Below are 14,455 nucleotides of genomic sequence, written 5' to 3' on the forward strand. Positions count from 1 at the left end.
AACAACATTAAATGCACCAATATTCGAATTATAGGGGTCCCAGAAGAAGAAGAGAAAAAGAAAGGTACTGAGAAAATATCTGAAGAGATTATAGTTGAAAACTTCCCTAACATGGGAAAGGAAATAGTCAGTCGAGTCCAGGAAGCACAGAGACTCCCATACAGGATAAATCCAAAAAGAAACATCCCAAGACACATATTAATCAAACTATCAAAAATTAAATAGAAAGAAAAAATATTAAAAGCAGCAAGGAAAAAGCAACAAATAACATACAAGGGAATCCCCATGAGGTTAACAGCTGATCTTTCAGCAGAAACTCTGCAAGCCAGAAGGGAGTGGCAGGACACATTTAAAGTGATAAAAGGGAAAAGGCTACAACCAAGATTATTCTGCCCAGCAAGGATCTCATTCATATTCGATGGAGAAATTAAAACATTTACAGACAAGCAAGAGCTAAGAGAATTCAGAATCACCAAACCAGCTTTACAACAAATGCTAAAGGAACTTCTCTAGGCAGGAAACAAGAGAAGGAAAAGACCTACAATAACAAACGCAAAACCATTAAGAAAATGGTAATAGGAACATACATATTGATAATTACCTTAAATGTAAATGGATTATGCTCCGACCAAAAGACGTAGACTGGCTGAATGGATACAAACACAAGACTGGTACATATGCTGTCTACAAGAGACCCACTTCAGACTTAGGGACACATACAGACTGAAAGTGAGGGAATGGAAAAAGATATTCCATGCAAATGGAAATCAAAAGAAAGCTGCAGTAGCAATTCTCATATCAGACAAAAGAGACTTTAAAATAAAGACTATTACAAGAGACAAAGAAGGACACTACATAATGATCAAGGGATCAATCCAAGAAGAAGATATAACAATTGTAAATATATATGCACCCAACATAGGAGCACTTCAATACATAAAGCAAATGCTAACAGCCATAAAAGGGGAAATCGACAGTAACACAATCATAGTAGGGGACTTTAACACCCACTTTCACCAATGGACAGATCATCCAAAATGAAAATAAATAAGGAAACACAAGCTTTAAATGATACATTAAACAAGATGGACTTAATTGATGTTTATAGGACATTCCATCCAAAAACAACAGAATACAATTTCTTCTCAAGTGCACATGAAATATTCTCCAAGACAGACTATATCTTGGGTCACAAATCAAGCCTTGCTAAATTTAAGAAAACTGAAATCGTATCAAGTACCTTTTCTGACCACAATGCTATGAGACTAGATATCAATTACAGGAAAAAAACTGTAAAAAATAGAAACACATGGAGGCTAAACAATACACTCTTAAATAACCAAGAGATCACTGAAGAAACCAAAGAGGAAATCAAAATATACCTAGAAACAAATGACAATGAAAACACGACGACCCAAAACCTATAGGATGCAGCAAAAGCAGTTCTAAGAGGGAAGCTTGTAGCAATAAAATCCTACCTCAAGAAACAAGAAACATCTCAAATAAACAACCTAACTTTACACCTAAAGCAATCAGAGAAAGAAGAACAAAAAAACCCCAAAGTTAGCAGATGGAAAGAAATCATAAAGATCAGATCAGAAATAAATGAAAAATGAAGGAAACAATAGCAAAGATCAATAAAACTAAAAGCTGGTTCTTGAGAAGATAAACAAAATTGATAAACCCTTAGCCAGACTCATCAAGAAAAAAGGGGAGAACACTCAAATCAACAGAATTAGAAATGAAAGAGGAGAAGTGACAACTGACACTGCAGAAATAGAAAGGATCATGAGAGAATACTACAAGCAACTATATGCCAATAAAATGGACAACCTGGAAGAAATGGACAAATTCATAGAAAAGCACAACCTTCTGAGACTGAACCAGGATGAAATACAAAATATACACAGACCAATCACAAGCACTGAAATTGAAACTGTGATTAAAAATCTTCCAGCAAACAGAAGCCCAGCACCAGATGGCTTCACTGGTGAATTCTATCAAACATTTAGAGAAGAGCTAACACTTATCTTTCCCAAACTCTTTCAAAATATAACAGAGGGAAGAACACTCCCAAACTCATTCTACGAGACCACCATCACCCTGATACCAAAACCAGACAAAGATGTCACAAAGAAAGAAAACAAGGCCAATATCACTGATGAAAGAGATGCAAAAATACTCAACAAAATACTAGAAAATAGAATCCAACAGCACATTAAAAGGATCATACACCATGATCAAGTGGGTTTATCCCAGTAATGCAAGGATTCTTCAACATACACAAATCAATCATGTGAAACACCATATTAACCAACTGAAGGAGAAAAACCATAATGATCATCTCAATAGATGCAGAAAAATCTTTTGACAAAATTCAACATACATTATAAAAAATCTCCAGAAAGTAGGCACAGAGGGAACCTACCTCAACATAATAAAGGTCATATATGACAAACCCACAGCCAACATAATTCTCAATGGTGAAAAACTGAAACCATTTCCTCTGAGATCAGGAACAAGACAAGGTTGCCCACTCTCACCACTATTATTCAACATAGTTTTGGAAGTTTTAGCCACAGCAATCAGAGAAGAAAAAGAAATAAAAGGAATCCAAATCAGAAAAGAAGTAAAACTGTCACTGTTTGCAGATGACATGATACTATACATAGAGAATCCTAAAGATGCTACCAGAAAACTACTAGAGTTCATCAATGAATTAGGTCGAGTAGCAGGATACAAAATTAATGCACACAAAATTCTTGCATTCCTATACACTAATGATGAAAAATATGAAATAGAAATTAAGAAAACACTCTCATTTACCATTGCAACAAAAAGTATAAAATACCCAGGAATAAACCTACCTAAGGAGACAAAAATCCTGTATGCAGAAAACTATAAGACACTGATGAAAGAAATTAACGATGATAGAAACAGATGAAAAGATATACCATGTTCTTGGATTGGATGAATCAAAATTGTGAAAATGACTATACTACCTAAAGCAATCTACAGATTCAGTGCAATCCATATCAAACTACCAATGGCATTTTTCACAGAACTGGAACAAAAAATTTTACAATTTGTTGGAAACCCAAAAGACCCCAAAGAGCCAAAGCAATCTTGAGAAAGAAAAACGGAGCTGGAGGAATTAGGCTCCCAGACTTCAGACTATACTACAAAGCTACAGTAATCAAGACAGTATGGTACTGGCACAAAAACAGAAATATAGATCAATGGAACAGGATAGAAAGCCCAGAGATCAACCCAAGTACATATGGTCACCTTATCTTTGATAAAGGAGGTAAGAGTATACAATGGAGAAAAGACAGCCTCTTCAATAATTGGTGTGAAAAACTGGATAGCTATATGTAAAACAATGAAATTAGAACACTTCCTAACACCATACACAAAAATAAACTCAAAATGGATTAAAGACCTAAATATAAGGCCAGACACTATCAAACTCTTAGAGGAAAACATAGGCAGAACACTCTATGACATAAATCACAGCAAGATCTTTTTTGACCCACCTCCTAGACAAATGGAAATAAAAACAAAAATAAACACATGGGACCTAATGAAGCCTAAAAGCTTTTGCACAGCAAAGGAAACCATAAACAAGACGAAAAGACAACCCTCAGATTGGGGGAAAGTATTTGCCAATGAAGCAATTGACAAAGGATTCATCTCCAAAATTTACATGCAACTCATGCAGGTCAATATCAAAAAAACAAACAACCCAATCCAAAAATGGGCAAAAGACCTAAACAGACATTTCTCCAAAGAAGATATACAGATGGCCAACAAACACATGAAAGGATGGTCAACATTACTAATCATTAGAGTAATGCAAATCAAAACTACAATGAGGTACCACCTCACACCGGTCTGAAGAAAAGGAAACCCTCTTGCACTGTTGGTGGGAATGTAAGTTGATATAGCCACTATGGAGAACAGTATGGAGGTTCCTTAAAAAACTAAAAATAGAACTACCATATGACCCAGCAGTCCCACTATTGGGCATATACCCTGAGAAAACCATAATTCAGAAAGAGTCATATACTACAATGTTGATTGCAGAACTATTTTCAATAGCCAGGACATGGAAGCAACCTAAGTGTCCATTGACAAAGGAATGGATAAAGGAGATGTGGCACATATGTAAAATGGAATATTATTCATCCATAAAAAGAAGTGAAACTGAGTTATTTGTAGTGAAGTGGATGGACTTAGAGTCTGTCATACAGAGTGAAGTAAGTCAAAAAGAGAAAAACAAATGCCATATGCTAACACACATATATGGAATGTAAAAAAAAAAAATGGTTCTAATGAACCTAAGGGCAGGACAGGAATAAAGATGCAGACATAGAGAATGGACTTGAGGACACGGGGAGGGGGAAGGGTAAGCTGGGATGAAGTGAGAGAGTGGCATGGACATATATACACTACCAAATGTAAAACAGATAGCTAGTGGGAAGCAGCTGCATAGCACAGGGAGATCAGCTCGGTGCTTTGTGACCACCTAGAGGGATGGGATAGGGTGGGGGGGGAAGGGAGATGCAAGAGAGAGTGGATATGGGGATATATATATGCATATAGCTGATTCACTTTGTTATACAGCAGAAACTAACAAAACATTGTAAAGCAATTATACTCCAGTAAAGATGTTGAAAAAAAAAGAAAAAAAGAATCAAACAAAATCTAAAAATACAGGGTGCAGAATTTAAATCTGTGAACATTTCAGGTGTTCATCTACAGTTTTAGAAAGCCTTATTTTTTTTTTGAAGTTTTCAACTTTTTTTTTTTACATCTTTATTGGAGTATAATTGCTTTACAATGCTGTGTTAGTTTCTGCTTTATAACAAAGTGAATCAGCTATACATATACATATGTTCCCATATCCCTTCCCTCTTGAGTCTCCCTCCCTCCCACCCACCCTCCCTCTCCTACCCCTCTAGGTGGTCACAAAGCACCGAGTTGATCTCCCTGTGCTTTGCGGCTTCTTCCCACTAGCTATCTATTTTATTTTTGGTAGTGTATGTATGTCCATGCCACTCTCTCACTTTGTCCCAGCTTACCCTTCTCCCTCCCCGTATCCTCCAGTCTATTCTCTAGTAGGTCTGTATCTTTATTCCCATCTTGCCCCTAGGTTCTTCATGACCATTTTTTTTTTTGATTCCATATATATGTGTTAGCATATGGTATTTGTTTTTCTCTTTCTGACTTACTTCACTCTGTATGACAGACTCTAGGTCCATCCACCTCATTACAAATAACTCAATTTCGAGAAAGGCTTATTTTTAAGAGATTTTTCTTGTTAAAATGACCTTGTATTACATAAAAATGAAAATAGAAAATACAGTTTTTTCAAAAAATAACTGTGAATTTTATTCAAGAAGCATTGTATCTGGATGGATAGGAATAATTAAAATGGATAAAGAAGATTCTAACACTTTCCCTGAAAAAAAATATGTGCAGAAATGAGTAATAGGTACACATTCCATTCTGGGGATAGAATGAGTTATAGCAGAAGAGACTATGAAAATTGCACTTGTGATGTGGGAGAAAAGGATTAATATAGAGAAATATTACAGATGAAAAGACAGAAACCACAGAGACATAGTGAAGGCGAACAATGTTATTTCTAGATAAAGAGAATGGTCATTGGAGGCAGAATGATAAAACCTAACGAAAATGCAATAAATATATAGGAGGAATACACAAACAGGTGATTGCTGACAGAGTACTTTCTGCCTGAATCCAAATTAGTTTTAAGGTTATCAAAGACCAACTGAGCGCCTAAACAATAGAGTCAAAGGAAAGAAACAAAATCTAGAAAAAGCTGGTAGACAGTCTAGTTAAATAATATTTTATTGTCTATGGATTTACTTTTATTTTCTATGCAATTGCTTTTTTTCTGTTAAACTGGTTTCCAGTTTCCAATGATTCCTGGAAACTTCTATTTCAGGATGGAGGATCGAGCATAGTTTTCTTCTCTCCAAATGCATAAAAATGATATTATTGAATAAAAATGAGACTAGATATATCACACCAAAGAGAACGAGAGGAAAGTCAGAATTGGTTTAATCACATAAAATATAGAAGGCAGAAGAAAATGGTTGACAGACAAAACAGAGAAAAGTCTAAAATAAATGATGATTAGAACTGCATGGAGAAGGAAGCTAAGTGCTAAGAGGCACAAAGTTCAGGGTCATCATCCACAGGAAAGGAGGTGGGTAGTTAGATTGGGCAGCAGGGGAGGCCATAGACGCCTGTCTCAGGAAGCTCCCTGCTCCCTTATTCATAGTCCCCTAGAGCCGGGATGGCCTGGAATTTCCATGGGTTTGAAGGATGCACATAACTTTTTTTTTTTCCTTTTGCAAACATAGCTTATTAAGGTGATTGGAAATAATATGATTCTGTAAGCAATGCTGACTTTTTAAATGTTTTCTTTTTCCAGCTTTATTGAGATATAAAAGGCATACAACATTGTGTAAGTTCAAGATGTACAACGCGTTGATTTGATACTGCAATAAGATGATGACTTTAGCATTAGCTAACACCTCCACCATCACATAATTACTGTTTCTTTTTTGTGGTGAGAACTTTTAAGTCTATAATAGAGTACTGTTAACTATAATCTCAAGGCTATACATTAGATTCCCAGAATTTATTCAACTTCTCTTTGCAAAAAAAAAAAAAAAATTACTGGGGAAAACAGGGTTCCTGCCAGGACCTCAAAACGAAAGTCATCGCTATTCTGGCATTTGGAGAACCCCAGAGCAAAGCCTTGCCACTCAACACTCACCTAAAGCAAAGCTGTGCCCAGGGCAGTATCATCTCTGTCAGATTTCCTTTCCCAGAGAGAGAAACAGCAGAAAACTATCTCTCTCCATACACAGCAGACAAAACATGTATCAGCACCCGGGCAAATCAACTCAGCCCTTCCTCAACGGCAAAGCATTTCCAACACATGCAAGAAAACTAATGGATTCAAGAGAGTGAACAAGATGAATAAACATAATTATTCCTGCAGGAAAAAAAGAGAAATTATCGGGCAGAAAAGAAAAACAGAAGAGGTAGAATGCAAGAATGGAGGCATCCAATTAGCGGTCTAGTTAGTGCAAAGAACTTTCATAGCACTTTCTTTGTAAAAGGCCTGGAAAGCCATCAAAGAGATTAAACTCACTGGAAGTGACCAATTTTCCTTTTGGAGTGTTTGCCTCAAAGAAGTAGAATTGTGCTGAAGGTCTGCTGAGGCTATTCATCACTAATATTTTTGGACAATTTAATTTTTACCCAATTCAGGTCCACGATTTTTACTATTATCATAAAACAACAAACAGATAAACATACAAAATAACACCCGCCTGGCAATGTGCAACACAACCTTCCTGCAGTTTGTGTGGCTTATGCCTGTTACTGCAGTGTTTTCTCTCAAACAAATAGGATTTTTAAAAGGTGTACTTATTTTAGAGAAATGATGCAAAATAGTACAAATAAGTATCATAATTTTGTTTAAAGAAAAATGTCTACATCTAGAGTTTTTCAAACTTAGCAGTATATAAAAGAGCAAATACAAAGTTACATTTTTTTTTTTTTTTTTTTTGCGGTATGCGGGCCTCTCACTGTTGTGGCCTCTCCCGTTGCGGAGCACAGGCTCCGGACGCGCAGGCTCAGCGGCCATGGCTCACGGGCCCAGCCGCTCTGCGGCATGTGGGATCTTCCCGGACCGGGGCACGAACCCGTGTCCCCTGCATCGTTAGGCGGACTCTCAACCACTGCGCCACCAGGGATGCCCCAAAGTTACATTTTAATAAAGTCATTTTATAGTTTTTTAATAATTGTTCTTTTCTATGGTCTGGAAGGTAAATTTTGTTTTAATGTAAATGTATTTGTGAAAACAATCACAAATTTAAAATCAGTATTCCAGAAATAAATTTTATAATAATGTGTTTGAGACTGAAATAATTATCAGTAATATTATTGTTAAATGTTGATAATTTGAAAGGCGAAAATGCTGTCACATTATTATAATTTGCACTTCATTGATTGTTAATTAGGTTGAATATTCTAATTTATCTTCTGCAAATTGTCTGAGAATGTCTCTACTAAGATTTTTTGTTTTCCTCGTACGAAATTTATAAATTCCTGAAAGGTCAAACATACAGACTTTTCTCAATAATTTTATATTTTAAAAACATTTTCCTATTGTCTGATCAGTTATCTAGGTATTTTCTAGGTTGTTTTTTTTTTTTTCATTAAGATTTTAATCCATGTCCAGTGGTCAGGACTCCGTGCTTCCACTGCAGGGACATGGGTTCCATCCCCGGTCGGGGAACTAAGGCCCTGCATGCTGCACAGCACAGCCAAAAAAAAAAAAAATTTCTTTTTAATCCATGAAGAAGTGAATACTAAATCATTTAAGTTATTGTAATATATTGTCACATCTGTTTGGCAAATTTCTGTTCCTATTCTTTTTTAAAAAATATATAGTTAATTTTGCTCCTTTATTTTTTTCAAAAAAACTTAGACTAGTGGAATATCACATTATTGATAGACATGCCCCTAAAATCTCACAGTATTAATTCCTGGTTTTTGACAAATTGGAAGGGAAAGCATATATAATATCCACTTTAAATTAGTTCATTTGATTCAGTAGGCACATTTTTTAAAAGAGAAAGAAAATAGACAAGGGAATAGAGGGGAAGGTGGTAGGGTGATGACTGAAATAGGTGAAGGAGATTAAAAGTTATGAACTTCCAGCTGTAAAATAAATAAGTCAATGGCGATGTAATGTACAGCATAGGGAATATAGTCAACAATGTTGTAACAGTTTGTATGGTGACAGATGGTACCTAAACTCATTGCAATCACCATCTCATAGTGTATAAAAATATCAAATCATGAGATTGTACACAAACTAATGTAATGTTGTATGGTCCAAAGAAGACTAATTGTGAGAGCTATTAACATGAGAATATATTTCTTCTTTTAAGGCATATCTTTGACCAATATAGTGCTTGGAGGATTATTGGAAATAAGCTTTAGAATTTGGGGGGAAATCAATTTGAAAATTTATCTTGTTTCATCATCTGTCATACAGAGTGAAGTCAGTCAAGAAAGAGAAAAACAAATACCCTATGCTAACACATATATATGGAACCTAAAAAAATAAAAAGGTTCTGACAAACCTAGGGGCAGGACAGGAATAAAGATGCAGATGTAGAGAATGGACTTGAGGACATGGGGAGGGGGAAAGGTAAGCTGGGGTGAAGTGAGAGAGTGGCATGAACTTACATACACTACCAAATGTAAAATAGATAGCTAGTGGGAAGCAGCCGCATAGCACAGGGAGATCAGCTCGGTGCTTTATGACCACCTAGAGGGGTGGGATAGGGACGGTGGGAGGGAGGGAGATGCAAGAGGGAGGAGATATGGGGATATATGTATATGTATAGCCGATTAACTCTGTTATAGGGAAGAAACTAGCACACTATTGTAAAGCAATCATACTCCAATAAAGATATTAAAACATAATAAAAAATAAAACACATGTCACATATTCTAGTAAGTAAAACAATTACCTTTAAAATTGGGTCTGATTCTTGCATCATACCCCGACGTCCTTCCCATTAATTTATCCAGAAAGTCAGAAGGTGACATTGGGGCACTTCGAGACCTTGCACTATCTGTTTCCTTTGTTGCAACCAAGCTGCAAATGAGAAAAAATAATACAGATTTTACCCAAAGAAAAAGTCTTCCTAACAGTTGTTACCTAGAAATAGAAAATAAAAATGCTAAGCAAAAAAAAACAAAAAAACAAAACTTTAAGTTCAATAAAACAAAAAAATACAGTTTGGGGCTTCCCTGGTGGCGCAGTGGTTGAGAGTCCGCCTGCCGATGCAGGGGACACGGGTTCGTGCCCCGGTCTGGGACGATCCCACATGCCGCAGAGCGGCTGGGCCCGTGAGCCATGGCCGCTGAGCCTGCGCGTCCGGAGCCTGTGCTCCGCAACGGGAGAGGCCACAACAGTGAGAGGCCCATGTACCACACACACACAAAAAAAATACGGTTTGAAAACACTAAAACAAAAAAAAAAGGTTTATATACTGTATAGTGAATATTATCATAGTGACAGATAGGTATTTATAGATTTACAGTCAGAATTTATAATTTTTCACATGTATTCAGTAGTGACAATATTTGAGTTAAGTCTGGAAACAAAGCCACTCCAAATTATTAGGCTTCCAAAATTTGTATTTATCCAAATTTGATTTCTGATTGCAATTTTTAGCTAAAATTATCCTAAGTTGTTCAGACATAAGAAAATATGAAAGTTCAGCTGTGAAATACAATTCTTATTGCTTTTATAGAGGAAAAGAACATCACCTTTCAAGTTTTAAGAATTGTTCTCAACAGTAATAAAACTTCGGTCCTATAGGTTAAACAACAATGTTCTTTTCTTCAATTAGAGTGAGTGCTTCCTATATTAGTAACATACTCAGTTCAATTCATTCTGCTTTCACTTGGTGTCATTCATACACAGTACATTTTGTTCAGACCTAAAATTTGTGCATGGAGTTTGAGAAATTACCATAAATGTGGTCTGTGCAGTTGGCTATTATGGAAAGAGAACCTGTGTCCAGGAAAGTTAAAGGGTTATTGTATTTTTTTCATTCAAACATTTGCCTTTTTCTGCAGCTGCTCATCCTAGAAGCCCACAAATGACTGAACCCCCGACCAGCTCCTCATTTACCTAGGTTGGTCCCAGAAGGTCTAGGCCTACTTGCTAATATCAAATGATTCTTTTTATCCACAGAGTTTGCTCAGAAAAGTGAAGCAGGCTTTCTGAACACACATCTGTTTGAAATATTTATATTCAACCTGACGTTACTTCCTGCGATTGTCAGTCATCACGTCCTCCCAGCTCTGTCACTCAACTTAGAGCCTCGCCAAACCCTGAAGCTTTGTGGTCACTCTCAGCAGTATCAAGTTATTAAATTCCTCCTGCCAGAATGTTTAATAAGAAGGGAAAATAAACCTTAGAGCCATCACCATTAAATCGTCTACCACACACATATATTCAGTAATTCATAATCACAATGGTAAAATCCAGTATCAGTGGTAATGTGAGAACAATATTTCTGAAAGTATAGTATCACAGTTAACAGCACCTATTAACTCTTGCCCTGTTCTAGAGGATCTATCTAGTTCTGGACATTCTGAATCACTTATCTTCTCAATAACTTTCATTCTGTCTTTCTTTCTTTCTCTCTAAACAGAAGCTTCTTCTCTCCCTATTCTTCTGGTTCCATATTACTTTGTAAGCCTTTATCTCTGATTATTACTAGTCAGTTGAACTCCTTGCCATGCTGATCCCTGGAAAGTTTATTCTAATGTCATCATCATCATCATGAAAGGAAAAACAACGCTCCTCTCCTCTCAATAACTCCAGAACTTTCTTCTACCATCTGGTTTTAAGTAACTTTTACCTGCCCTCTTAAGCAGCATTTGTCCACTTTCCATGGCCCAAGAACAGCAGGCAGAAGAAGGCATTGTCAGAGCTCTCCTAGCTACATATTACTGCTTCTAAACTATTCCCTGTATTTCCTTTGCAAAACCCTTCCTTTCAGTTGTCAGAAAATAGTACATTCTTTCACCAACAAATAAACCAACTTACCTGGCTCTGAACCAGTAATACTGTGTCTCCCTACTTTAAAAAAAAAATTATAGTTAACTATGTACGCTGAATTGGCATTCCCTCACACTTTGCACTGAATGGGGGAGATTATCATAGGTTATCCATGTCAGCCCTATATGCAGTGACATGTATCCTTAGAAGAGAGATGCAGAGGTATATTTGATGGCAGGCAGAAGAGGGAAGGCAGTGTGGCCGAGAAGCAGAGATTAGAGTGATGTGGCCGTAGGCAAGGAATGCCGGCGTTCAACAGAGGCTGGAATAGGAAGGGACTGAGTCTCCCCTAGAACCTCCGAGGGAGCATGGTCCTCCTCACATCTTGTTTTGGGCCCAGTGAACTGATTTCAGACTTCTGGCATCCAGAACTCTGAGAAAATAAATTTCTGCAGTTTTATGCCACCCAGTTTGTAGTAAATTGTTACAGCAGTCAGAGGAAACTAAAAGAAGCCTTCCTGTGAATTTTGCATTTTAGTTACTCTACCGTTCAAATCCAAAATTTCTCTGCTGTTCTTTCTGTAATTTCTATCTCTCTGTTGGTATTTTGTATTTGGTGAGATATTATTGTCATACTTTCTCTCCAGTTCTTTGGGCATGGTTTCTTTTAGCTCTTTGAATGTATTTAAAATAGCTGATTTATGGTCTTTGCCTAGTAATTGACTTTTCTGAAGAAATTCTGTAAAGTCTATATTATTTATCGTATATGACTATGCGATATCTTTTCACTTAGCTTAGAGATCAGCTAATAATTGGACAGGGATTTTTTTTAATTCCCAGGACCAATAAATCTCATAGTATTTGCTGGGGGTCCTGAGTTCATGGGGTTTTGCTTCAACTTTGAGTCAGGCAGTTGACAAATCTGCCTTAGCCTTTACCTCCTATTTACACAGGGCCCAAAGGCCCCCAGAGTTGAGAATTCAGGGTCTCTCTGGGTTCTTCCTGAGCATGCATACAGCCCTGGGTGTATTCATTTGCCAGGACTCTCTTAACAAATTACCACTGACTGGGTGGTTTAAACAACAGAAATTAATTTTCTCACAATTCTGGAGGCTAGGAATCCAAGATCAAGTTGTTGGCAGGGCTAGTTTCCTCTGAGGGCCTCCATCCTTGCTTGTGGTGGCCGTCTTCTCTCTGTGTCTTCACATGGTCCTTCCTCTTTGTGTGTCTATGTCTTAATCTCTTCCTAGAAGGACACCAGTCATATCAGATTAGGGTCCACCAATTTGACTCCATTATATCTTAATTATCTACAAATAAAGTCATGTTCTGAGGTATTGGGAGTTAGAACTTCAACATGTGAAATTTTGGAAGGATGCAGTTCAGCCCACCATACTGAATGCTCACAGCCTTGTACATAATGTGTGGACTTCTAGATGCCCAAGAATATGTGGAGCTTTTCTAAACCCCTATGAACATATCATTCTGCTGCTTTTTCTTTTAAGATTCATGGTTAGTCTGCACCCACTGTTCTCTACTGCCTCAGGTACTCATGAAGTTAAAAATTTGACAAACATCTCCGGGAAAGGGTAAGCTCCAAGTTAGGTCAAATAAAAGTCTTGCGAGTGAGGTATTCCAGAAAACCTCCAGACAGGTCAAATAATGACAATTTTCCAAGAATATGGTTTTAAAGGAATTCAAACTCCATTCTGTCCCCTCTGGTACCTGCCAGGCTGCTGTTTTTACTGTTATTGTAGGCTATAGGCTTACAATGCTACCGTGGAGCTCGAGACAGGGGGATGGGAATAGGGCAAGTTATAACACCAGAAATCCCACTGTTCTTACCAAGATTCAGATGTTTTTCTTGATTAAACTAATTCGTGGATTACTGCACATCTCTGATTAATTACCAGAGTTCTGAACAAGTTGATTGTCACTTTTTTTGACAGTTTTCTCACTGCTTTTACAGAGGAGGGAATTTACAGAGGTCGGTATTCCACAATTTTGCTATCACTGATCTGACAGTGTGTTCCTAGATTTCTTTTTATATTTGTTTTTACTGTATTTGTGTTTTAAAGAGCCACACTCCTCACAGCTCCATCCATCTTTCTCTCTGGATAATTGTAGTCACTCCTGGTAACAGCTAACTCCCATAATACTATTTTGTAAGACTCTAAAAAAAAATCTTTTCTCATAAGTAATGTAAAGATTTGCTTTCAAAAGAAAAGATACAGAGTTTACCTTCTGGGTTTCCCCATAACAAATAGTCAACACTTGTAATTGACTAAATACCAGTAAATATTCTATTAAGAGACATTCTTTTGATGTTATACTTAAAAATTAATAAAATCCCTAATATAATTTGATTAATGAACTTTGAGAAGAATACATGAAATACACATTGGACTGAGATGGAGTGAAGGTAGGTAAGAGATGATAAATTATTTTAAAATTATAATACATAAACTTTTTAAAGACTTGTATAAGCTGAGAGGTTTACTAACAATACAATTAAAGCAACTTATAACAATAAAATTGTAAAGATATACTTTCTCATGCCAAAATGTATTTAAATATCTGTTAAATGTTGAAACAATGAATTTTGAGTTCTCATATAATTTGTTAGGTGCAAAGCACTCTGTTAGGAATGGTAAGTATGTATAACACAAACTTGAATCTGTACTGTTCACAGTTCAATAGATTACTCTGTCTGGGCCCATTTGGGTTCTACAGAGAATCCTTGGGAAGGATCAGAGCACAGAAGCTGGGAAGTGAGATTATAGTGAGGAGAATGATAGGCTGGCTCCTTTGTTC

General features: G+C 36.7%; 1 protein-coding gene across 2 annotated transcripts in view; it reads right to left on the reverse strand.

Annotated features, from left to right (window-relative positions):
- The window catches only part of GLRA3 (glycine receptor alpha 3), a 155,572-nt gene that overhangs the window by 115,782 nt on the left and 25,335 nt on the right, over nucleotides 1–14,455 (reverse strand). For both annotated transcript variants that reach the window (XM_029203388.1, XM_029203389.1), the window contains exon 2: nucleotides 9,594–9,721. In XM_029203388.1, the coding sequence (XP_029059221.1) occupies nucleotides 9,594–9,721 (128 nt within the window). The remainder of the gene's footprint in view (nucleotides 1–9,593; nucleotides 9,722–14,455) is intronic.

The sequence above is a fragment of the Monodon monoceros genome, unplaced genomic scaffold (assembly GCF_005190385.1).
Source record: "Monodon monoceros isolate NGI ecotype Baffin Bay Population unplaced genomic scaffold, NGI_Narwhal_1 Super_Scaffold_5, whole genome shotgun sequence".
In the NCBI taxonomy this organism is placed as follows: Eukaryota; Metazoa; Chordata; class Mammalia; order Artiodactyla; family Monodontidae; genus Monodon; species Monodon monoceros.